Raw genomic sequence first — 24,399 nt, forward strand, 5'->3', positions numbered from 1 at the left:
TTCCCTCTCCTTCCCAGGCTTGTAGCCAGGATCAAACAGGAGAAGGCCTCGGTGATTCTGATAGCTCCTGCGTGGCCGCGCAGGACTTGGTATGCAGACCTGGTGAATATGTCATCGGCTCCACCATGGAAGCTACCTTTGAGACAGGATCTTCTAGTACAAGGTCCATTCGAACATCCAAATCTAGTTTCTCTGCAGCTGTCTGCTTGGAAATTGAACGCTTGATTTTATCCAAGCGTGGGTTTTCAGATTCAGTGATAGATACTCTGGTCCAAGCCAGAAAACCTGTGACTAGAAAGATTTACCATAAAATATGGAAAAGATATATCTGTTGGTGTGAATCCAAGGGATTCTCCTGGAGTAAGATTAAAATTCCTAAGATCCTCTCCTTTCTCCAAGAAGGTTTGGATAAGGGATTGTCAGCGAGTTCTCTAAAAGGACAGATTTCTGCTTTATCTGTCTTGTTACACAAACGACTGGCAGCTGTGCCAGATGTACAAGCTTTTGTACAGGCTTTGGTCAGAATCAAGCCTGTTTACAGACCCTTGACTCCTCCCTGGAGTCTAAATTTAGTTCTTTCAGTTCTTCAAGGGGTTCCGTTTGAAACCTTACATTCCATAGATATCAAGTTACTATCTTGGAAAGTTCTGTTTTTGGTTGCTATTTCTTCTGCTAGAAGAGTTTCTGAATTATCTGCTTTGCAGTGTGATCCACCCTATCTGGTATTCCATTCAGATAAGGTTGTTTTGCGTACCAAGCCTGGTTTTCTTCCAAAAGTTGTTTCCAACAAGAATATTAACCAGGAAATAGTTGTTCCTTCTTTGTGTCCGAATCCAGTTTCAAAGAAGGAACGTTTGTTACACAATTTAGATGTAGTCCGTGCTTTAAAGTTCTATTTAGAAGCAACAAAGGATTTCAGACAAACTTCTTCTTTGTTTGTCGTTTATTCTGGTAAGAGGAGAGGACAAAAAGCTACTGCTACCTCTCTTTCTTTCTGGCTGAAAAGCATCATCCGATTGGCTTATGAGACTGCCGGACGGCAGCCTCCTGAACGAATCACAGCTCACTCTACTAGGGCTGTGGCTTCCACATGGGCCTTCAAGAACGAGGCTTCTGTTGATCAGATATGTAAGGCAGCGACTTGGTCTTCTCTGCACACTTTTGCCAAATTCTACAAATTTGATACTTATGCTTCTTCGGAGGCTATTTTTGGGAGAAAGGTTTTGCAAGCCGTGGTGCCTTCTGTTTAGGTAACCTGATTTGCTCCCTCCCTTCATCCGTGTCCTAAAGCTTTGGTATTGGTTCCCTCAAGTTATGGATGACGCCGTGGACCGGACACACCAATGTTGGAGAAAACAGAATTTATGCTTACCTGATAAATTACTTTCTCCAACGGTGTGTCCGGTCTACGGCCCGCCCTGGTTTTTTAATTAGGTTTGAAAAATTTCTTTCTCTATACACTACAGTCACCACGGCACCCTATAGTTTCTCCTTTTTTTCTCCTAACCGTCGGTCGAATGACTGGGGGGGGGGCGGAGCCTGGGAGGGGCTATATGGACAGCTTTTGCTGTGCTCTTTGCCATTTCCTGTTGGGGAAGAGAATATCCCACAAGTTATGGATGACGCCGTGGACCGGACACACCGTTGGAGAAAGTAATTTATCAGGTAAGCATAAATTCTGTTTTCTTTTAGCTAATTTGCAATGCAATTTTCAACTGCTGCACTATATTATAAAACTTTAAAAAGTGCTTTATTCTTTAGTTAATCAACACATTGCAATATTGAACTGGTGCTTTAGTGTAACTGCCTAATTTAAAATTTTATTTTATTTAAAAATAACCTGCAGAAAATTTTTCATTAAAAAAATCCCATCGCAGAAAGTGGAGAAACGTCCTGCCTCTGGGGGCCTGGAGAAGAAAACCTCAAACAGTGAGTCAAACTATCTAATCAGACTTGACAAGTTGGTGATGTACAGACCTCTGGGGTCCCACAGAATGTGCTGGTGGTCTCTTCGGGTTCCATCCCCTCTTTACACAGCCCAAAATCAGTCAGCACTACATGTCCCTAAAGTTAAAAAAGCAACACTTTACAGAAGAAGTAATGACATTGTGTTATATCACATATAAAACAGGCAAAAAAGGTTTTAAACCCTAGCACACCACACCTGTACTGGAATGTGACTTTTCTTATAGCATCATTAATCTCATCTACCTTTTTCTTTAATTCTTAGCATTAATGCCCCACTCTCTGGGCTACTTTAACTAATAATTCAAATAGATATCCAGTAACACAAACCTCTAAGTCTGATTATGTGTAATCTGATTTACATAGATATGTCTATATTTGAATGGGTAAACTATATAACTGCAAAAAACAGTTATGCATGGTAAAAAGAGAAATAGAAACTATAAGAAACCGGGGAAATGCAGGATTTGCATTGAAACCTTTATGAAACCATGTGGCCAAAGCGGAAATAAAACATGCCAGCTGATTCACGATTGACGATGAGTGTGAATCATTATATATTATCTATTCAAGATATGTGCAAAATTAATCATTTCATGTATTTTTTTATTTTAAATAATTTACATGTTTATATGTCCACTTCATTAAATGTATTATAATGATTGTATTTTAATTGTTAAAACATGTCATAGTTTAAAGATTTGAAAAGTAAAAAGATCTTGTGAACAACTACAGAATAGTGCACCATGAATTAATTTAAAAACATTAGATAAATTTGGTTATTGTGGGATTTTCAAATGAATTGGACTAACTTTACATCTACAAATCCAACAATAAAGCCACACAATGTACTTTGCATGAAAAATAATGGATTGCTATTTGACACAAGAGATAGTAGAATGACTCAGAATAGCTAAATGAAGCCCGAGATTACAATGAATCTGCAAAAAAAGGTGCCATTAGATAAGAGGTTCTGAAAAATAAAAGAGGCTCCAAGCAGTATAGCATCTACTATCTAATGAAAAACTATGAATTGGTACTTTTCTATTAACTCTGCAATCTCAGAACGCAGTGTTAAAACAAGCTCTTAAAATGCAGTTTCTACCTATTTGGCTTCATGTTATATTTGTGTGAGAGACAGAGAGAGAGAAACATACCTGCAATCACAGGACTTAAAGGGACAGTGTACTGTAACACCCCACCCCCCTTTAATGTGTTCCCAATAGTCCATTTTGCTTGCTGGAGATTATAAAATTATTCACAACTAGCTCCTTTACCTTTATTTTTCATTTGAAATAGAATCTGACACCTATACTGAACATTTCAATACTTAAGAATTAAGAAATAAGGGCCCAATGATCAAAAACTCGCCGTCATGGAGAGATATCACATAAATTCTTTAGAATTTGTTTTAGACATATTGTAATGTATGGGTCTCTCCTTCACACCCTTTCTAGTGAGATAAACCGTTAACAAGTTAAAATTTCAGATATTATTTGAGAGATCTCTCCGTACTGTTGACTTCTTAGATAATCTTGCCAGAATAGAGAGCTTTGGATCATTGGGCCCTACTGTAAGTATTGGGCTTTGGTATCCATACAGAGATATGATGAGGAATCATTTCGGTGTGTAGAATGTGATAAGATAAGGAGATCTGAGCTCCCTACAAGCTCAGTCCATTTTAATGGATTGTGGTTTAAAAAATAAAAACACAGCTATTCCATATACAAAAATAAATGTAAAGGAACAAATTCCCATACATTTTATACTCTGCAGCAAATACAGCAAGTTATTGGAAACACATTAAGGGGAAAACATTTTTACAGTACACTGTAACTTTATATTACAGCTGCATGGTAGTTCAGCTATAGTTTAAATGGACATTATAGTGCAAAAATTGCATGCTCTAATTTGTTAGAGCATGTGATTCTAGCACCACATAGCCTGCAAGTCTTTGTGTTAAACCTTGGCAAATTGGTTAAACACATAGTTAAATCACTGATTTGGAGCCACAGAGAACTGCTGGCCCTGAACAGACATGGCAGGTGAGCCCTTTCACTTTGAACAAAGTTTTTATTTAAAATTTAAAGTGATATTAAACAGTGCTTCTTTGGTAAAAACAAATATGTTATATCAAAGTAATCATAAAAAGAAAAAGATTGTGTAAAAAAAATAAAATAAAAAAAACCCCCAGTAAACTACTTAATTATTTTATTGCAAAAAAATTAGCACTTCCTCACTGTAGCTCCTGCCCCAGTGTGATACGAGTGGAGTTTCATTCTGGCAGTTCTGAGCATCAGCAAATCTGACTCCATGTTTATCTAGTCTTTTCACTTAAAGGGACAGTCTACTCCAGAATTATTATTGTTTATAAAGATAGATAATCCCTTTATTACCCATTCCTCAGTTTTGTATAACCAACACTGTTATATTAATATTCTTTTTACCTCTTTGATTACCTTGTATCTAAGTCCCTGCAGACAGCCCGCTTAACTCAGTTCTTTTGACAGCCTTGCATTTTAGCTAATCAGTGCTGACTCGTATATATGGCACACGTGAACTAGCACTGCCTAGCAAAAAACTGTTACAATGCTTATAAATTAGCATATGAGCCTACCAAGGTTTAGCTTTCAACATAGAATAACAAGAGAACAAAGCAAATTTGATGATAAAAGTAAATGGAAACCTGTTTAAAATTACATGTCCTGACTGAATCATGAAAGTTTAATTTTGACTAGACTGCCCCTTTAAGTATAAGGCACTGGTTATTGCAATGAAACAGACTGTTTAATATCCCTTTAAAGTGCTGAATGTTGCCCCAAAGTACTCAAAAAGGATGCACTGACCAGTATTTTTATTGGAGTTAATATCCATTATGGGTGAGGTGAGGAGAGTTGACATTTTTTCAGGCTGCCGAGGAAATGAAGGGGTGGCTAGAGAAGCCTTTTAGGGTTCATGTTTCCCCCACATCTCCATTAGCTAACTAATCATTTTTTTTTTTATTTTTTTTTAAATTTCCAAAGAGCTTTATTAACATAAAATCCAATATACAAACTTGGCTCTGGTTACAATGTGAGCCAGTATACCCTTCCATGCTAACTAATCATTTTATATTGCATATGGTAGTTAATGTAATCAGGCAGATTTCACTTTACCGCATCAGTAAGGTGACATAAATAATATCTTCTTACCTGGCTGTCCAACAGAATGTTTTCTGGTTTTAAATCCCTGTTAGGAACAAGATATTATGATCATTCATCAAATAACGCCACTTTTAGAGATCCTGACGGCTTCAACAAATGTAATATAACTGTTACTTCCCTCTTCTATTGCCTTGTAAATACAATGTTGTTAGAGGAACCTGAAAGCTGTGCTGTAAATCAGAGACCTACTTGTCACTGAGGGCTAAATCAGGGGTGTTAGAAGTTCTGAGGCTTTTCTAACCGCTAATGGGACTCACCTATAAATGATATTTTGAGAGTGCAGATAACCAATGGCACTGGCCACCTCAGCAGAGTAGAATCTTGCACGGGGCTCCAGAAAAGAACGCTCCCTTTGTAAATGGAAGAATAGCTTGACGGGAACAAGAAAGAGGTTATAGAGATGAGCATATCTTATGTAATAACATTAGTACTGAAACACTGGCATTGTGTCTGTAATGTTCGTGAAGTAAATATGATCTGTTCTGACTCTTGCTCATTTTAATCAAGAGAAAGAGTAATGTAAATGACTGCTGAAGAGATCAGAACGTGCAGTTGTAAATACTATATATGTAGTGGGTGAGAGCTGAATGTCACAAGATACAAGTGTGAAATAGTTGTGAATACGATGTGTGTGAGGTTACATTATGTTATACATTATTGTTTTTCTACTTAAAGGGGCAGTAAAGTGTAAAATTGTTTTCACTTAATGTATTTCCAATGACTTGTTATGCCAGCTGCAGAGTATAAAATGTATGAGAAAATGCGTTTTCAGGTTTATTTGTCTATATGAAATTGCTAGTTTTGTGCTTTGAAACCACAGATTATTGAAATGAGTTAAGCTTTCAGGTAAAATAAGCTCTCATTATGTTATCACTTTATGTACACAGACATGCTTCCTTATCTTATATCTGTTTGTAAACCAAAGCTCAATACTTAGAGAAAGCAATGGAAAATTACCATTTTATCCGTTATCTCTTCTACACCCCACTGGGAGTGTACATTTTTGGACTGGCTGTGTTTACATTGCCTGTCAATAGCCTGGACTTAAAGGGACACTCAAGTCAAAATTAAACTTTATGTATGAGATACAGCATGCAATTTCCAACAACATTCCAATTTACTTCCATTAACAAAATGTCTTTTTATATTTACACTTTTTGAGTCACCAACTCTTACTGAGGATGTGCAAGAATTCCCAGCATATACGTATATGCATTTGTGATTGGCTGATAGCTGTCACATGGTACAGGGGGAGTGGAAATAGACATAACTTTGCAATTTATTTAACAAAAATCTACTACTCATTTGAAGTTCAGACTAAGTGATATTGCATTGTCTTCATATCATGCGTTTGTTGATTATGCAAACTACTGTCCTTTAAGTATAGAAACTTTCAGTATAGGTGGGGATACCACAGGCTAAATCAGCTATTTCAAATGCTGGAATGAGGGCAAACATTTAATACACTCAAGCAAGTAAAATGGATCATTGGGAACAAATTAAAGGAGAGACTATTTTTGGGTAAACTGTCCCTTTAAGTAAAGTTAAAAGGATATTGTTATTGACTCAGACATGCTCCTACCTATCTATCTATATACACACACACGCACAACTTTTAAAATTATGGGGAGGCAAAAAGTGAGTTTAAAATTCTCCACTTAGCAAAAAATGTAGCGAAAATTACTCTTTGTGTTGATCATTAAAGTACCAGTCAACACTGCTGGATATGTGCTGAAACATTTAGAAAAAATGACCACAATTGTTTATATACACACCTCGTTAAAATCTGCTGCATAATCTTTCTGATATATCATTTTGAAATTTATATTGAATTCCCTGTCCTCTGTGGTCACGTGGGTTGCACTAGCCTAAGAAAATAGCATATATACGTGTATACGGTTTTCCTGAACACATGCACATTAAAACAACACATGCGCATTAAAACAACACATGCGCACTAGGAGCCGGGATGTCATCGATGACGTCACAAAAGCCGAGACCACGCTTTGGAAAGAAGTGTGCATAACTTCAAAATCAGAAGTGTGCCTAAATGCATAATTTATTTATATCCACTACAAACTTAGAAACGAGAGCTACAAGTGACACAAAAGGGAACAGCTCCAGCTTTACTGATCATACAGCGGAGCTGCTCCCTTTTATGCTGTGCAGGGTTGTGCTTGAGCTTGCGCACGGCGAGTGCGCTGATGAGGTGAGCTGCATGAGAGAGCGGCATGCATGCGCACACAAACAATATCATGCTAATTAGCGCTATAATGATTCGTCAAATACACTTGTCAGTCATTGAAGGGAAATCCTCCTCTGGACATGGGCGGTCAGCGTGTGGTGGTAAAATTGAATAAGCATGATTTTTAAAGTACATTTTCTGTAAACTTTACATTTTTATCTTTACATTTTATAATGCAGATAGATTGATTTTCGTGTTATCTATGCACTGGTACTTTTTAAAAAAAAAATAATAATTTCAACACGTATTGAGTGGTCCTCTAGACAAGTCAGGAGGCTTGCTTTTCCCACAGAAAACCTCTGGATACATTGTTTTTAATGCAGCAAAGGATTCTGTGTAAGACATGTAAATGAGGTTCACAATCAATCACTTTTTTACTTCAGTCTGCTTTTAGGCAGACACCCTTTATGCCATAGCATTGCTGTATACACAACTTTTAAGCTTAGCTAGGGTTAGTACAGTGATTCAGACCATCCCAGGACAGCTGTTTCATGGTTTTTGCCACTCAACAGCTGGGAGTAGGTTAAATCACTGCCTGAAAGCAGACTGAAGTAAAAAAGTGAGTCATTGTGAACCTCATATACATGTCTCACAAATAATCCTTTGCTGGCTCTCTCCCCTCTCTTGCATAGCATTATAATTCCATTGCAGCATATCAGAGTCTACTATTGATGTTATAAATGCTAACAGTTCTCTGTATTCTTCTGTACAAGAGAATATCTTAGATGACAGCTATTGTGTCACTATCGTGAGTAACAAATTTCACAGTACTAGTATAGAGTTACAGTTTTATCTGAATTCTGGCATAATTGAGAGATCACAGCCTTACCTCCCCTCCATTCACATAGTCCAAAACAAAGTAGAGCTTCTCCGGAGTTTGGAAGGAGTAGTGCAGTCCTACCAGGAAGGGATGCTTTAAATTCTTAAGAAGAACATTCCTCTCTGCCATAATATGTGCTTGCTGAGGAGCAGAATTGTTCATTAAATGCAACCTGTAAGATATTAATAGGAGTTCCCTACCTGGCAATATTCTGGAGAGCAATGTAACATTGTGATATGATGGTTGTCTACAAGTGTCTAGTTTGTCATGTGATTGGTACTGTGCAGCTATTTTATATATAGACTTGCTTATGCAAAAGACATACATACACACAAACACACTGATAACGTGATCGGGTTCAAGAAAGGAAACAACCAATTACAAGGATCATGCAATCTACCATATAATATTAGGCTACAGCAGAAACTGCACAGGTAAAATGGCCCCCTAACTTACCTCCTTCTTTTTCAGGATTGTCTTTTTCTGTAATACCTTAACAGCATAAAAGTTGCCGTCACATTTCCTTTTAGCCAGAAGCACCTGCAATAGTGACAGAAGAAATGTGCTTTGAACCATTTTACTGCTACTTAAAGTGAAAGTAAATCCTAGCGTTTTACAAACGCTAGGATTTACTATTGAAACAAATAAAGGGGACTTTCATTCATGAAGTATAAGATACTTAATGTAGAAAGCTTCTTTATTTGATTCAATCGATCGCCGCTTTTACCTTGTACAGCAGCCCACGGCAAAAAAAAAAAATTGGCTAAGAGGTGACGTTTTCACCTCTTAGCCAATAGCCGTGCGGTAAATCCGGCTTGGCGCCCATGGGAGCGCCCATGGGAGCCCATTTTTGCTGTAGGCTGTTGTACAAGGTAAAAACGTTGATCGATTGAATTAAATAAAGGAGCTTTCTACATGAAGTATCTTATTCTTCATGAATGAAAGTCCTCTTTATTTGTTTCAATAGTAAATCCTAGCGTTTGTAAAACGCTAGGATTTACTTTCACTTTAAAGGGAAACTGAATCCAAAAAAATTGATTCAGATAGAGCATGCAATTTTAAGCAACGTTCTAATTTACTCCTGTTAGCAATTTTCTTTGTTCTCTTGCTATCTTTATTTGAAAAAGCAGGAATGTAAGGTTAAGAGCCAGTCCAGTTTTGGTGAACAATCTGGGTTGTTCTTGCTGATTGGTGGATAAATTAATCCACCAATTTAAAAGTGCTGTCCAGAGTACTGAACCAAAAAAGCTTAGATTCCTTCTTTTTCGAATAATGATAGAAAGAGAACGAAGAAAGATTGATAATAGGAGTAAATTAGAAAGTTGCTTAAAATTGCATGCTGTATCTGAAACATGAAAGAACAAATTTGGGTTCAGTGTCCCTTTAAAATTGCATGCTGTATCTGAATCATGAAAGAAAAAAATGGGTTTAGTATCCATTTAATGTGCTAGGTCATTAAAAAACAAACAAACATAGTATATATCAGCAATTATGTGCTGCATTGTAAAATATCTGAATACAAGATGATTTAAAACCATTTAAAAGGATATGAAACCGTCCCCCTTTAGTAAAAACAAAAACATTTTTCTAAAAGAAACATTCTGTTAAAAGACAGCAAACAACTTAAAGGGACAGTCAACACCAGAATTGTTGTTGTTTTAAAAGATAGATAATCCCTTAATTACCAATTCCCCAGTTTTGCATAACCAACACAGTTATAATTATACATGTTTTACCTCTGTAATTACCTTGTATCTATGCCTCAGCAGACTGCCCCCTTATTTCAGTTCTTTTGACAGACTTGCATTTTAGCCAATCAGAGCTGTCTCCATGGTAAATTCACGTGCATGGGCTCAATGTTATCTATATGAAACACGTGAACTAATGCCCTCTAGTGGTGAAAAACTATCAAAATGCATTTAGATTAGAGGCGGCCTTCAAGGTCTAAGAAATTAGCATATGAACCTCCTAGGTTTAGCCTTTAACTAAGAATACCAAGAGAACAAAGCAAAATTGGTGATAAAAGTAAATTGGAAAGTTGTTTAAAATTACATGCCCTATTTGAAATATGAAAGTTTTTTTTTTTTTTACTTGACTGTCCCTTTAATTGTTTTCTTGCAAAATGAGCACTTAGAAAGTCTCAGTGTAGCCACTAAACTTTTATTATTCAGATAGGGCATACAATTTAAAACAACTTTCAAAATTACTTTTATCATCAAATTTGCTTGGTTCTTTTGGTATTCTTTGTTGAAAGCTAAACCTAGGTAGGCTCATATGCTAATTTATAAGCCCTTGAAGACTGCCTCTTATCTCAGTGCAGTTTGACCAGCTTTTTTACAGCTAGACAACGCTAGTTCATGTTTGCCATATAGATAATTGTGCTCACTCCTATGGAGTTACTTAGGAATTAACACTGATTGGCTAAGATGCAAGTCTGTCAAAAGAACTGAATTAAGGGGGCAGTCTGCAGAGGCTTAGATACAAGGTAATCACAGAGGTTATGCAAAACTGTGGAATGGATAATAAATGGATTATCTATCTTTTTAAACAATAACAATTCTGGAGTAGACTGTCCCTTTAAGTTCTCAGAACAAAAAATAATAAGCAATACAGGTAATGATATAAAAACATTAATTTATATCTTACCTGATAAATTAATTTATTTCATGGTCCTGAGAGTCCACAAGCTGTTATGTATGGGATATACATTCCTACCAGTAGGAAGCAAAGTTTCCCAAACCCCAAAAGCCTATAAAACCCCTTCCACCTCACAAATACCTTAGTTGGACGTTTAGCCAAGTGGTGAGGTGTTAAGAAGGAGTAAAAGCCAAAATGAAGAGCAGGAAAAAAGATGTGCTTAAACAAAAATAACTCCAAATGAGTGGGGGCTTGTGGACTTTCACCACCATGAAAGAAATAAATTTATCAGGTAAGATATATAAATTATATTCTTTCATATAGGTGACGAGAGTTCACCAGCTGCCACATATGGGGTATAATACCCAAGATGTGGAAGTCCACAAATAACAATAAGGGGGGGGCTTTAAAAAAAAACGAATTTTTTCGCTGAGAAATTAAATCCATAATACAAAATAAAGTCTTTTATGACAAACTCAAAATATAGGCACAAATATCTGAATATAACTGAGACAACTGTCTGAAGGACCTTTCTACCAAAAGGCTGCTTCTGACAAGGCAAAAACATCAAAGTGGTAAAATGTAGTAAAAGTATGCAGAGAAGACCAAGTGGCCGCTTAGCAAATTTGATCAACTGAAGCCTTATTCTTGAAAGCGCAAGATGTGGCAACCGAAATATAAGCTTTGTGAATCAAAGGTTTCAACCAAGAGGCTAAAGAAATAGCAGAGGCTTTCTGGCCTTTCTTAGGGCCGGAAAAAAGAACAAACAGACTAGAAGTCTGTCTCAAATCAAATCTTTAAGAAACCTTTTTGAATTAGGACACAAGGAGGAAATGACAATTTCCCTATTAATGTTGTGTGAGGTAACAACTTTAGGTAAAAATGTAAATGTGTCTGCAAAACATCTTTATCTTGATGAAAAATCAGATACGAAGACTTACAAGAGAGAGTAGACAATTTAGAAACTCTTCTGACAGAAGAGAGAGCCAAAAGAAACAACACTTTCCCTGAAAATAGTTTAATGTCCACTTTATGCATAGGTTGAAAAGGAGGAGCCTGTAAAACTTTCAATACCAGGTTAATACTCCAAGGAGGAGAAATAGGCCTAATAACAGGTTTTAAACTGGATTAAACCCTGAACAAAACAATGATCATCAGGAAAGTTAGCAATCTTCCTATAAAATAATAATGAAAGAGCAGAGATTTGTTATTTCAATGAACTGTAAGATAAACCTTTATCTAAACCATACTGCAAAAACTGAAGAATTCTTGAAATGCTAAACGAATGCCAGAAATATTCATGATTAATACACCATGAAATATGTTTTTCAAACTTTGTGATACATTTTCCTAGAAACAGGTTTGCAAGCCTGAATCAGAGTGTCAATCACAGAGTCAAAGAATCCTCTATGACTGAGAACTAAGCGTTCAATTTCCATGCCATCAAGTGTAGAGACTTTAGATCTGGATGGAAGAAGGGACCTTGAGACAGAACCTCCGGCCTTAGAGGAAGAGGCCAAGGTGGGCAACTGGACATTCAGACCAAATCTGCATACCAAATCCTGTGAGGCCACGTTGGGGCTATGAGGATTACAAATGACTGTTCCAATTTTATCTTGGAAATCACTCTGGAGAATAGGGACAGAGGGGGAAATATATAAGCAGGTGGTTTGAAAGACCAAGGAACTGCTAGAGCATCCAGTACCTCTGCCTGAGTATCCCTGGACTTCGCAATGTACTTGGGAAGTCAGTTGTTTAACGAGTGGCCATCAGATCTATTTCTGGTAAGCCCCATTGTTTTACAATCAGAACACATCTTGTTGGAGAGACACTCTCCCAGATGTAGGGACTGACGACTGAGGTAGTCTGCCTCCCAGTTGTCCACACCTGGGATGTAAATCGCAATGATGAGGCAGGAATTGGTTTCGGCCCAAAAGAGGATTTGAGATACTTCTATCATGGCTAGGGAACTGTGAGTTCCCCCTTGATGATTGACATAAGTTACTGTTGTAACATTCTCTGTCTGAAAATGGAGATGAGACTCCCTTATTAATAGAGGCCAAGCTTGAAGGGCCCTGAAGAGTGCACATAATTCCAAAACCTTGATTGGTAACCCTGCCTCCCGAGGATTCCAAACTCCTTGTGCTGTCAGGGACCCACGGACAGCTCCTCAACTTTAAAGACTTGCACCTGTGGTGATCACAGACCAAGTAGGATGAGCAAAAGAAGCCCTCTGAATAATAGACTGGTGATTCAGCCACCATAGCGCTGCAGAATCTGTTGGCTCTCTACAAATACCTGATAATAAAAAGTAAGAGAGAGTTACGTACTGGGATCAAAGAATATCACTTGGGATATCTGAGTAAAATCCTTGCACTATTGGAGCACCATACAAAGCTGAAGAGATCTCATATGAAATTGAGCAAACAGAATTGCATCAAAAGCTGCAATCATGAGACATAGTACTTCCATACACAAAGCCACTGAAGGTTCAGACAAGCTAATATAAATTGTATTCGTCTCTTTTCTGTCTGGGATAGAGTCATGGACACTGAATCTATTTGGAAACCTAAAAGGATAACCTTTGTCTGAGGAATCAAGGAACTCTTTGGTAAATTGATCATCCAACCATGTCTTTGAAGAAACAACAATAGTTGTTTCTTGTGAGATTCTGCTAAATGAGAAGATTCAGCTAGTACCAAGAAATCGTCCAGGTAAGGAAACACTGGAATTTCCTGAGCTCTGATCACAGATAAAAGGACACTGAGAACCTTGGTAAATATTCTTGGAGCTGTAGCTAGATCAAATGGAAGAGCAACAAACTGATAATGATTTTCCAGTAAAGAGAACCTCAGAAACTGGTAATGTTCTGGGTGAATTGGGCTGAAAAACTTAAGTGTAATAAGTATATTTTCATAATTTACCATTTCTTGTTGGATTCAGCCTGAATCTCTAAACCAGTTTCATAGAACAAGTGAAACTAGATGGTATCTCCTTGGAAGTTTGTACTAACAATACCAGAATAGGTGAGACTGGAGTACAACAGTTTGTATCTCTCTGAACAGAGCTTCAAAGGATTTGGACAGTAAAACTCAGGGGCCTGATAGCAACAAGTTTGTGTCCTACCATAACAACTTCATATTCCTGGAACTTCAAAGGATCTATACATTGTATGTCCTTATCACAGGGTCATAAAACAGCAGTGTCCAGCATCAAAGGAAGCTAACAGCTTATGCCCTGAAGTCCTGTCAAATGTAATTTCTTGGACAATGATGACATCTACGGGTAACTAGCTACTTTTATGGGATTTATCAATTGGACATATACTTGGGATTTGATTGGTTAAGACAATCTTCAAGGTGTGGCTATATGGCTATAAATATGCTGTGTAAAGAACAGACAGTAGGAAGGACAAATAATTCCAAGGTAACAGATACTTCATCTTCCTTTGCATGCACCCACCCACAGGCATTAGTCTATAGTGTAGATAGATTAGAAGAATAGAGCCTTGTATGTTAGACGCTTCTCTCACCACTCATGTATAGATCTGTCATTTTAATAAATTCATCCTTTTTTATAAGACTGGTGTAAGTATCATTCATTTATATAAGGAAAATCCTGACAGATTTTATTCACTGACCCAGTTTTATAAAAGGGTTTTTTTTTCCACAGTAAGCATCATGTAAATCTATTGTGGACACAAAGTGGCCTTTTTGAACAAAAGGCAGAATAGTCCTGAGATTTTCCATCTTGAAAGATGGAATTCTTACAAATTTCTTGGAGTTTTCAGATCCAGAATTGGTCTGAAAGAGTCTTCCTTCTTTGGTACAATGAAGATATTTGAATAAGATCACATCCCCTGTTCCTGCAAAGGAACTGGAACAATTATTCCCATATATTCCAGATCTGAGACAGATTGTAGAAAAGCCTGAGCTTTCATATGATGCTTTGGAATATGGGTGAGAAAAAACCTTCCAGTGGGAGGTCTTATTTTGAATGCAATTTAATATCCCTGAGAAATAATATTTGGAATCCAGGGAGTTTGGACAGATTGTAACCAAGAATTCTGAAAAAGGTTTAATCTTTCCCCCTCACAGGTGTACTGGACTGGGGGCTGTACATTCATGCGGTCTTAAAGGATGGATTAGATTTCTTATTTTGTTTGGATTTGTTCCAATTAGAAGTGGGTCTCCAGACTGAGCCAGATGGTTTAAGGGAGGAGTCAATTTTCTGTTCTCTATTCTGGCTAAAGGAACGGAAACTATTTGGAAGCTTTAAATTTCCCTTTTGACTTTTTGTCTTGAGGAAGGAAAGCTCCCTTACCTTCAGTAATAGTACAAATGATAGAATCCAGTTGAGACCCAAACAATTCATTTCCTTTGAAAAGATAATAATCTAGATTTAAACTCCATTTCAGCATTCCAAGATTTAAGCCATAGGGCTCTTCTGGTAAGAATAGCTAGGGCATGCTTTTGATTGTTTGCATTTTGAAGTAAATTCAAAAGATTTGAATTTTCAGGGTCTGTGGATAGCTACTGTACAAGACTGGTTAACCAGAAAGTAGAAGCAGCAGCCACATCAGCAATAGATATAGTTTTCTATCTAAAGGGTCTTTAAAAGAAGAACTGTCTTCTAGAGGAATAGTAGTGCGTTTAGCTAGAGTGGAGATGGCCCCAACAACTTTGGGAACCGTTTCCCATAATTCTAAGTTAGCAGCAGGTAGAGGATATAGTTTTTTAAATATTGTAGAAGGGTTAAGACCATTCCTTAGCATTTATATCAGAGATAGCATTAGGTATAGGGAAAATCTCAGGGAGATTGATAACAGTTTTATATACTGAATTTAAACGATTTCAGAGTTTATCATCAGAAGGTTTAACTTCTTCAATCCCTAAAGTAACTAAGACTTCCTTTAAAAGAGAACAAATTTGCTCAATTTTAAATTAAAAGGAGGAATTATCAGGTTCTACATTAGATGAGGGAGCCTCACTGTTAGAGGAATCCTCATCATTCAAAGATACTTAAGTGTTTTGTAGGTCAGGACATATATTACTACTAGAAGGTAAAATCTGAACTGACCTTTATCGCTTATTTGAGGGCGGTAGAGAAGCCAGGGCCTTCCTAATGCAATAGAAATGAAGCTTTTCATTGTAGGAGGAATGCCATCTGTATCTATCTGTAAGGAGGAAAGAGTAGGTGCATAAGTACACATAGAAACATCATTAAATTGATCGGTATGCAATAAAAAATCTAAGCATGTGTCACATAAATGAGCTGAAGAAGCTACTTCAGTTGTTTTATAAGTACACTTAACTTTGGTAGAAAGGTGTTCAGTAGACTCCGTTCCTATGGTAAATTTAGGGACAGATTGCTGCTGCTCCATTATTGTAAAAAAATTAATAAAAAAAAAAAAAGATGCAATAATTACTATTATAGCCCCCTTTAGGCAAGCTTTTGAGGAAAAGGAAAAAGTATGCCCCCTTTATAAAGCGTTGCATGGACGTTAAAGCGCTAAGCAAGATGCAGCCTAGGAAAAGCAGTAACTGTCAGTGAGTGCAATTTTCATTAGCAATTTAAAGACAAAAAAGGCGCGCAGATGTGCGCATCCGTTGACGCACCATCAGACTGTTAGTCCGATGTGCACATAACATGATGCTCTGTTGCACCAATAGTGACACGTAACAATTTGAATTGAAAGTGCGTGTAAAATGGCACTCTATTATTTATGATGCACGCTTATGTGTAAAAAAGGCTTGTAAATCCTGATAATTTATGCGCTGTTACAGATGCGCTCCTGCGTGTATTATGACGCGTGAATCTGACATACATTTATGTGCCAGGTCTAATGATCTTGTGTTTTATGTGCATGTGAAAATATTTAGGCGCAAAATTTAAGCAAGGGGAATAGTAAGAACCTGTCCCAGGTCCATACATATCATAATAAAAATTTTAAACATTTTTAGAAGTGCCCATAAACATAGCTGTGAGTGTCTATAAAAAATACAAAACATACTTACCCATAGACACTTGTCCAATTAGTAGCAAACAGCCAAACCAGTACTGAAACATATCAGTATAAATATTGGGTTGGAGTATAATGCTAATCTGTAAAGGGAGGTAGAAGACGAATCATAATCCCTGCGACTGAATTTACAGAGAGCCTATGAAGGGTTTCCCATGAGGCAAAAATATAGTATCATGAGGCAGTACACCATTCACATCCCTCTGACAAGCACGGTACTCTGAGAGGAACTGGGCTTCAATATGCTCTGAAGAGCCTCACTGAAGAAATCAAGCACATCATTATGCTTCAGCCACCTCCAACGGAGGCAAAGTTTAAACTAAGGTATGAGTGAGGTGGGAGGTATTTTATAGGCTTTTGGGGTTTAGGAAACATTGCCTCCTCCTGGTAGGAATGTATATCCCATACGTAACAGCTCATGGACTCTTGCCATCTATATGAAAAAAATGAAGTTCCCTTTTGAGGGGTTATATGAAAAAAGGTTTCAAGGTTAAATGACAGGAAAAGTGGGCAAAAAATAATAATAAAAGAACATTGTAAGTTTTTTGTTTTTTTAAATCTACTAATAACTAAATATATAGGGCTAGATTACGAGTGGTGCACTAACAGTTACGCATGAATGATATCGGGTTTATCATGGCTGTTTGCGCACATCGGATGTAGCATTCGTATTACAAGTTGAAAGTAAAGGTGAACGTGTGAGTGCAATCGTGATTTATGCTAGAATGATTACCGTGTCCACAGAGCTCTGGTTACCTGTTTCGCAAAACAAAAAAGTGAGATAAAACACATCAAAAATACATTACAAAGTACAGTTACAATCATAATAACACTATCTAATAAAATCATTAAAAAAATTGCACAAAAAAGCGAGTAGGGTGTTAGTGTCCCCCCCCCCCCCCCCCACACACACACACTTTTTTGCTCCATTGACTTCTATAGGGGAAAACTTAACACAATCGCAATATTCTAAGTTCGGCTTTCTACGTGAGCAAAAACTTTTTACTTTCAACTTCTAATACAAGCGTTACCCGACTCGCGCAAAAAGCTTACTTCTAGCTGAGTTAGTGCGGGAGCAATAAATACCGCTCCATTTGTAATGCACAATTATATTTTGAGTTCGCTTATCAAGACTCATGAAAGCTGGAATGGCTCACCAGCCTCTCCAGTCCCACTAGTTTCTTTGTTACTTTATATAGTCTATTTTCTATAAATGGAAACATGAGCAAGCTTCATTAAACAAGTAGTATAGAATAAAACAGGAATTGAAGAGACTGGAGGTTGTGGAGGAAATCTTGGCTCTGCAGACCCTGCAATGCTGGGAGCCTGTGAGTAAGAGGGGCCGCTGCCTGCCCAGCTTTTCAGGGCCATGCAGGAGGGCCGCATCACCTGCTGGGGACCAGTGGCAGGGAGCAGAGGGAGGCCACGGAGCAACCTGTGCACACAAGGCATCTTACAAGGCCACTCCACTACATGCCAGGAAGCTTGAGTTGGGGGCCATGGAGCAACCTGTGTGCACAGCGCATGTTGCAAAACTGCTCCACTGCAAGCCGGGGATTGGGGGGCCATGGAGCGACCTGTGTGCACAGTGCATGTTGCAAGGCCACTCGATTGCAGACCAGACATCGAGGGGGGATTAGGGGGAATGTTAGGGGCTGGGGGGGGCTTGAACAAAAGTTGCTGGGTGGCCTAGAACAAATTGTTCCACCCCTGGTCCAACCCTAGTTAATTTAGTGCACTTTCTAATATGATAGATGTGTGTTTGTGAGAAGCCTGACAGAGAGGTGAGTGCTCTACTGTATCACACCATCAGTAGTGCAAATGTTTGATGCTTTAGCTATGGAATCTATGAGGAGCTAGGTAAGAAGCAGGTGAGTTATGTGACAAAACAATGTCAGAATTACAATAGAAAACTATACAACAGACAAGTATAAAATACAAAATAAAGATTTTTTAGCAATAAACAACATTTTTCCACCATCCCCCAAAAATGTTTCTGAGTTTTCTCCAGATTATCAGATTAGTGACAAATTCTGAGTCCTTGGCAGCAACTGCTAAAATTCACACAGCAACGCACTAGAATAACTATTTTTTCAGAACTAGCAAAGAGGGGAGCTTGATTCCTAAAGCTATGTTCTTTATGGATTCACTCTGTTGGCAATGGTTATGAATACCCTAGTGTACATTTTATCATTATCTTTGTGTCTCAATAACTGTTTTGCAATGCCTTTACATGACAAATTAGGTGGCCTTATTAAAGATGATATCAAGGGCTGCATTTACATAGTTGCCTATAATGAATTGGCAGAAATTAAAGGAACATGAAACCCATTTTTTTTCTTTTATGATTCAGAAAGTTGTTTTTAAACAATTTTCCAATTCTATTGTCTAAGTGTTGGTATCCTTTGTTGATATAAATACCTAGGTAGGCTCAGCAGCTGCTGATTGATGGCTGCACACATATGTGTTATTGGCTCAACTGATGTGTTCAGCTAGCTCCCAGTAATGTATTGATGTTTCTTCAACAAAGGATACAAAGAGAATTAAGCATATTAGATAATAGAATTAAATTGGAATGTTGTTTAAAATTTTATTTTCTATCTGTATCATGGGAAATAAAATTAAGGTTTCTTGTTCCTTTAACACCTCATCAGTTTACACAGTAATACTTCCTAAATATCAGCTGACTTTACTATTGTAAGGCACAAAGATGGGGCAAAATAGTGTGAAAAAAATATTAAATATTTGGGTTAATTAATTTATACAGTGCCAAAGGAAAATAATATAATACTTTTTTTTTAATTAATTGAGAACACACTGTTTTCTGATTTAGCGAGACTTTTCATCTGAAATCAAGAACAGTGGATTATCAAAGGGTTAAAAACACACACATATATATATCCATGTAGTGAAACCTGTTTTAATGTATGCAAATTATTATTGTTGGTGTGTTCTATGTAGTTCTGGTGGGAACTAGTCCCCCTCAATTGTTTTTGGAGCAAAACAGCCATGCAGTTGTAAGGCAGACTTTTATATGTGCCACTAAAGAAGAGAGATAAAAAACATAATTTATGTAAGAACTTACCTGATAAATTCATTTCTTTCATATTAGCAAGAGTCCATGAGCTAGTGACGTATGGGATATACATTCCTACCAGGAGGGGCAAAGTTTCCCAAACCTCAAAATGCCTATAAATACACCCCTCACCACACCCACAATTCAGTTTAACGAATAGCCAAGAAGTGGGGTGATAAAAAAGTGCGAAAGCATATAAAATAAGGAATTGGAATAATTGTGCTTTATACAAAATCATAACCACCACAAAAAAAGGGCAGGCCTCATGGACTCTTGCTAATATGAAAGAAATGAATTTATCAGGTAAGTTCTTACATAAATTATGTTTTCTTTCATGTAATTAGCAAGAGTCCATGAGCTAGTGACGTATGGGATAATGACTACCCAAGATGTGGATCTTTCCACACAAGAGTCACTAGAGAGGGAGGGATAAAATAAAGACAGCCAATTCCTGCTGAAAATAATCCACACCCAAAATAAAGTTTAACGAAAAACATAAGCAGAAGATTCAAACTGAAACCGCTGCCTGAAGTACTTTTCTACCAAAAACTGCTTCAGAAGAAGAAAATACATCAAAATGGTAGAATTTAGTAAAAGTATGCAAAGAGGACCAAGTTGCTGCTTTGCAGATCTGGTCAACCGAAGCTTCATTCCTAAACGCCCAGGAAGTAGATACTGACCTAGTAGAATGAGCTGTAATTCTCTGAGGCGGAATTTTACCCGACTCAACATAGGCAAGATGAATTAAAGATTTCAACCAAGATGCCAAAGAAATGGCAGAAGCTTTCTGGCCTTTTCTAGAACCGGAAAAGATAACAAATAGACTAGAAGTCTTACGGAAAGATTTCGTAGCTTCAACATAATATTTCAAAGCTCTAACAACATCCAAAGAATGCAACGATTTCTCCTTAGAATTCTTAGGATTAGGACATAATGAAGGAACCACAATTTCTCTACTAATGTTGTTGGAATTCACAACTTTAGGTAAAAATTCAAAAGAAGTTCGCAACACCGCCTTATCCTGATGAAAAATCAGAAAAGGAGACTCACAAGAAAGAGCAGATAATTCAGAAACTCTTCTGGCAGAAGAGATGGCCAAAAGGAACAAAACTTTCCAAGAAAGTAATTTAATGTCCAATGAATGCATAGGTTCAAACGGAGGAGCTTGAAGAGCTCCCAGAACCAAATTCAAACTCCAAGGAGGAGAAATTGACTTAATGACAGGTTTTATACGAACCAAAGCTTGTACAAAACAATGAATATCAGGAAGAATAGCAATCTTTCTGTGAAAAAGAACAGAAAGAGCAGAGATTTGTCCTTTCAAAGAACTTGCGGACAAACCCTTATCTAAACCATCCTGAAGAAACTGTAAAATTCTCGGTATTCTAAAAGAATGCCAAGAAAAATGATGAGAAAGACACCAAGAAATATAAGTCTTCCAGACTCTATAATATATCTCTCGAGATACAGATTTACGAGCCTGTAACATAGTATTAATCACGGAGTCAGAGAAACCTCTTTGACCAAGAATCAAGCGTTCAATCTCCATACCTTTAAATTTAAGGATTTCAGATCCTGATGGAAAAAAGGACCTTGTGACAGAAGGTCTGGTCTTAACGGAAGAGTCCACGGTTGGCAAGAGGCCATCCGGACAAGATCCGCATACCAAAACCTGTGAGGCCATGCTGGAGCTACCAGCAGAACAAACGAGCATTCCTTCAGAATCTTGGAGATCACTCTTGGAAGAAGAACTAGAGGCGGAAAGATATAGGCAGGATGATACTTCCAAGGAAGTGATAATGCATCCACTGCCTCCGCCTGAGGATCCCGGGATCTGGACAGATACCTGGGAAGTTTCTTGTTTAGATGGGACGCCATCAGATCTATTTCTGGAAGTTCCCACATTTGAACAATCTGAAGAAATACCTCTGGGTGAAGAGACCATTCGCCCGGATGCAACGTTTGGCGACTGAGATAATCCGCTTCCCAATTGTCTACACCTGGGATATGAACCGCAGAGATTAGACAGGAGCTGGATTCCGCCCAAACCAAAATTCGAGATACTTCTTTCATAGCCAGAGGACTGTGAGTCCCTCCTTGATGATTGATGTATGCCACAGTTGTGACATTGTCTGTCTGAAAACAAATGAACGATTCTCTCTTCAGAAGAGGCCAAAACTGAAGAGCTCTGAAAATTGCACGGAGTTCCAAGATATTGATAGGTAATCTCACCTCCTGAGATTCCCAAACTCCCTGTGCCGTCAGAGATCCCCACACAGCTCCCCAACCCGTGAGACTTGCATCTGTTGAAATTACAGTCCAGGTCGGAAGCACAAAAGAAGCCCCCTGAATTAAACGATGGTGATCTGACCACCATGTTAGAGAGTGCCGAACAATCGGTTTTAAAGATATTGTTTGAGATATCTTCGTGTAATCCTTGCACCATTGCTTCAGCATACAGAGCTGAAGAGGTCGCATGTGAAAACGAGCAAAGGGGATCGCGTCCGATGCAGCAGTCATAAGACCTAGAATTTCCATGCATAAGGCTACCGAAGGGAATGATTGTGACTGAAGGTTTCGACAAGCTGCAATCAATTTTAGACGTCTCTTGTCTGTTAAAGACAGAGTCATGGATACTGAATCCATCTGGAAACCCAGAAAGGTTACCCTTGTCTGAGGAATCAAAGAACTTTTTGGTAAATTGATCCTCCAACCATGATCTTGAAGAAACAACACAAGTCGATTTGTATGAGATTCTGCTAAATGTAAAGACTGAGCAAGTACCAAGATATCGTCCAAATAAGGAAATACCACAATACCCTGTTCTCTGATTACAGACAGAAGGGCACCGAGAACCTTTGTAAAAATTCTTGGAGCTGTAGCTAGGCCAAACGGCAGAGCCACAAACTGGTAATGCTTGTCCAGAAAAGAGAATCTCAGGAACTGAAAATGATCTGGATGAATCGGAATATGCAGATATGCATCCTGTAAATCTATTGTGGACATATAATTCCCTTGCTGAACAAAAGGCAAGATAGTCCTTACAGTTACCATTTTGAACGTTGGTATCCTTACATAACGATTCAATATTTTTAGATCCAGAACTGGTCTGAAGGAATTCTCCTTCTTTGGTACAATGAAGAGATTTGAATAAAACCCCATCCCCTGTTCCTGAACTGGAACTGGCATAATTACTCCAGTCAACTCTAGATCTGAAACACATTTCAGAAATGCTTGAGCTTTTACTGGATTTACTGGGACACGGGAAAGAAAAAATCTCTTTGCAGGAGGTCTTATCTTGAAACCAATTCTGTACCCTTCTGAAACAATGTTCTGAATCCAAAGATTGTGAACAGAATTGATCCAAATTTCCTTGAAAAAACGTAACCTGCCCCCTACCAGCTGAGCTGGAATGAGGGCCGCACCTTCATGTGGACTTAGAAGCAGGCTTTGCCTTTCTAGCTGGCTTGGATTTATTCCAGACTGGAGATGGTTTCCAAACTGAAACTGCTCCTGAGGATGAAGGATCAGGCTTTTGTTCTTTGTTGAAACGAAAGGAACGAAAACGATTATTAGCTCTGCTTTTACCTTTAGATTTTTTATCCTGTGGTAAAAAAGTTCCTTTCCCACCAGTAACAGTTGAAATGATGGAATCCAACTGAGAACCAAATAATTTGTTACCCTGGAAAGAAATAGAAAGTAAAGTTGATTTAGAAGCCATATCAGCATTCCAAGTTTTAAGCCATAAAGCTCTTCTAGCTAAAATAGCTAGAGACATAAACCTGACATCAACTCTGATAATATCAAAAATGGCATCACAGATAAAATTATTAGCATGCTGAAGAAGAATAATAATGTCATGAGAATCACGATGTGTTACTTGTTGCGCTAAAGTTTCCAACCAAAAAGTTGAAGCTGCAGCAACATCAGCCAAAGATATAGCAGGTCTAAGAAGATTACCTGAACACAGATAAGCTTTTCTTAGAAAGGACTCAATTTTCCTATCTAGAGGATCCTTAAACGAAGTACCATCTGACGTAGGAATAGTAGTACGTTTAGCAAGGGTAGAAATAGCCCCATCAACTTTAGGGATTTTGTCCCAAAATTCTAATCTGTCAGACGGCACAGGATATAAATGCTTAAAACGTTTAGAAGGAGTAAATGAATTACCCAATTTATCCCATTCTTTGGAAATTACTGCAGAAATAGCATTAGGAACAGGAAAAACTTCTGGAATAACCACAGGAGCTTTAAATACCTTATCTAAACGTTTAGAATTAGTATCAAGAGGACCAGAATCCTCTATTTCTAAAGCAATTAGAACTTCTTTAAGTAAAGAACGAATAAATTCCATTTTAAATAAATATGAAGATTTATCAGCATCAACCTCAGAGACAGAATCCTCTGAACCAGAGGAGTCATCAGAATCAG

General features: G+C 37.8%; 1 protein-coding gene across 4 annotated transcripts in view; it reads right to left on the bottom strand.

Moving 5' to 3' along the window:
* Window positions 1-24,399, bottom strand: part of SGK2 (serum/glucocorticoid regulated kinase 2) — a 137,305-nt gene that overhangs the window by 24,033 nt on the left and 88,873 nt on the right. The window contains exons 3-8 of one of the 4 annotated variants that reach the window (XM_053715807.1): window positions 17,626-17,648; window positions 8,690-8,773; window positions 8,243-8,374; window positions 5,426-5,538; window positions 5,157-5,193; window positions 1,978-2,064 (exon numbers count right to left, since the gene is read on the bottom strand). In XM_053715807.1, coding sequence (XP_053571782.1) covers window positions 1,978-2,064; window positions 5,157-5,193; window positions 5,426-5,538; window positions 8,243-8,362 — 357 coding nt within the window. In that variant the 5' untranslated portion in view covers window positions 8,363-8,374; window positions 8,690-8,773; window positions 17,626-17,648. Of the gene's footprint in view, window positions 1-1,977; window positions 2,065-5,156; window positions 5,194-5,425; window positions 5,539-8,242; window positions 8,650-8,689; window positions 8,774-17,625; window positions 17,649-24,399 lie in introns of those variants that run through there. The other 3 variants (XM_053715753.1, XM_053715732.1, XM_053715776.1) reach the window with 3 other exon arrangements.

This window comes from Bombina bombina, chromosome 1 (genome assembly GCF_027579735.1).
Source record: "Bombina bombina isolate aBomBom1 chromosome 1, aBomBom1.pri, whole genome shotgun sequence".
Lineage (NCBI taxonomy): Eukaryota > Metazoa > Chordata > Amphibia > Anura > Bombinatoridae > Bombina > Bombina bombina.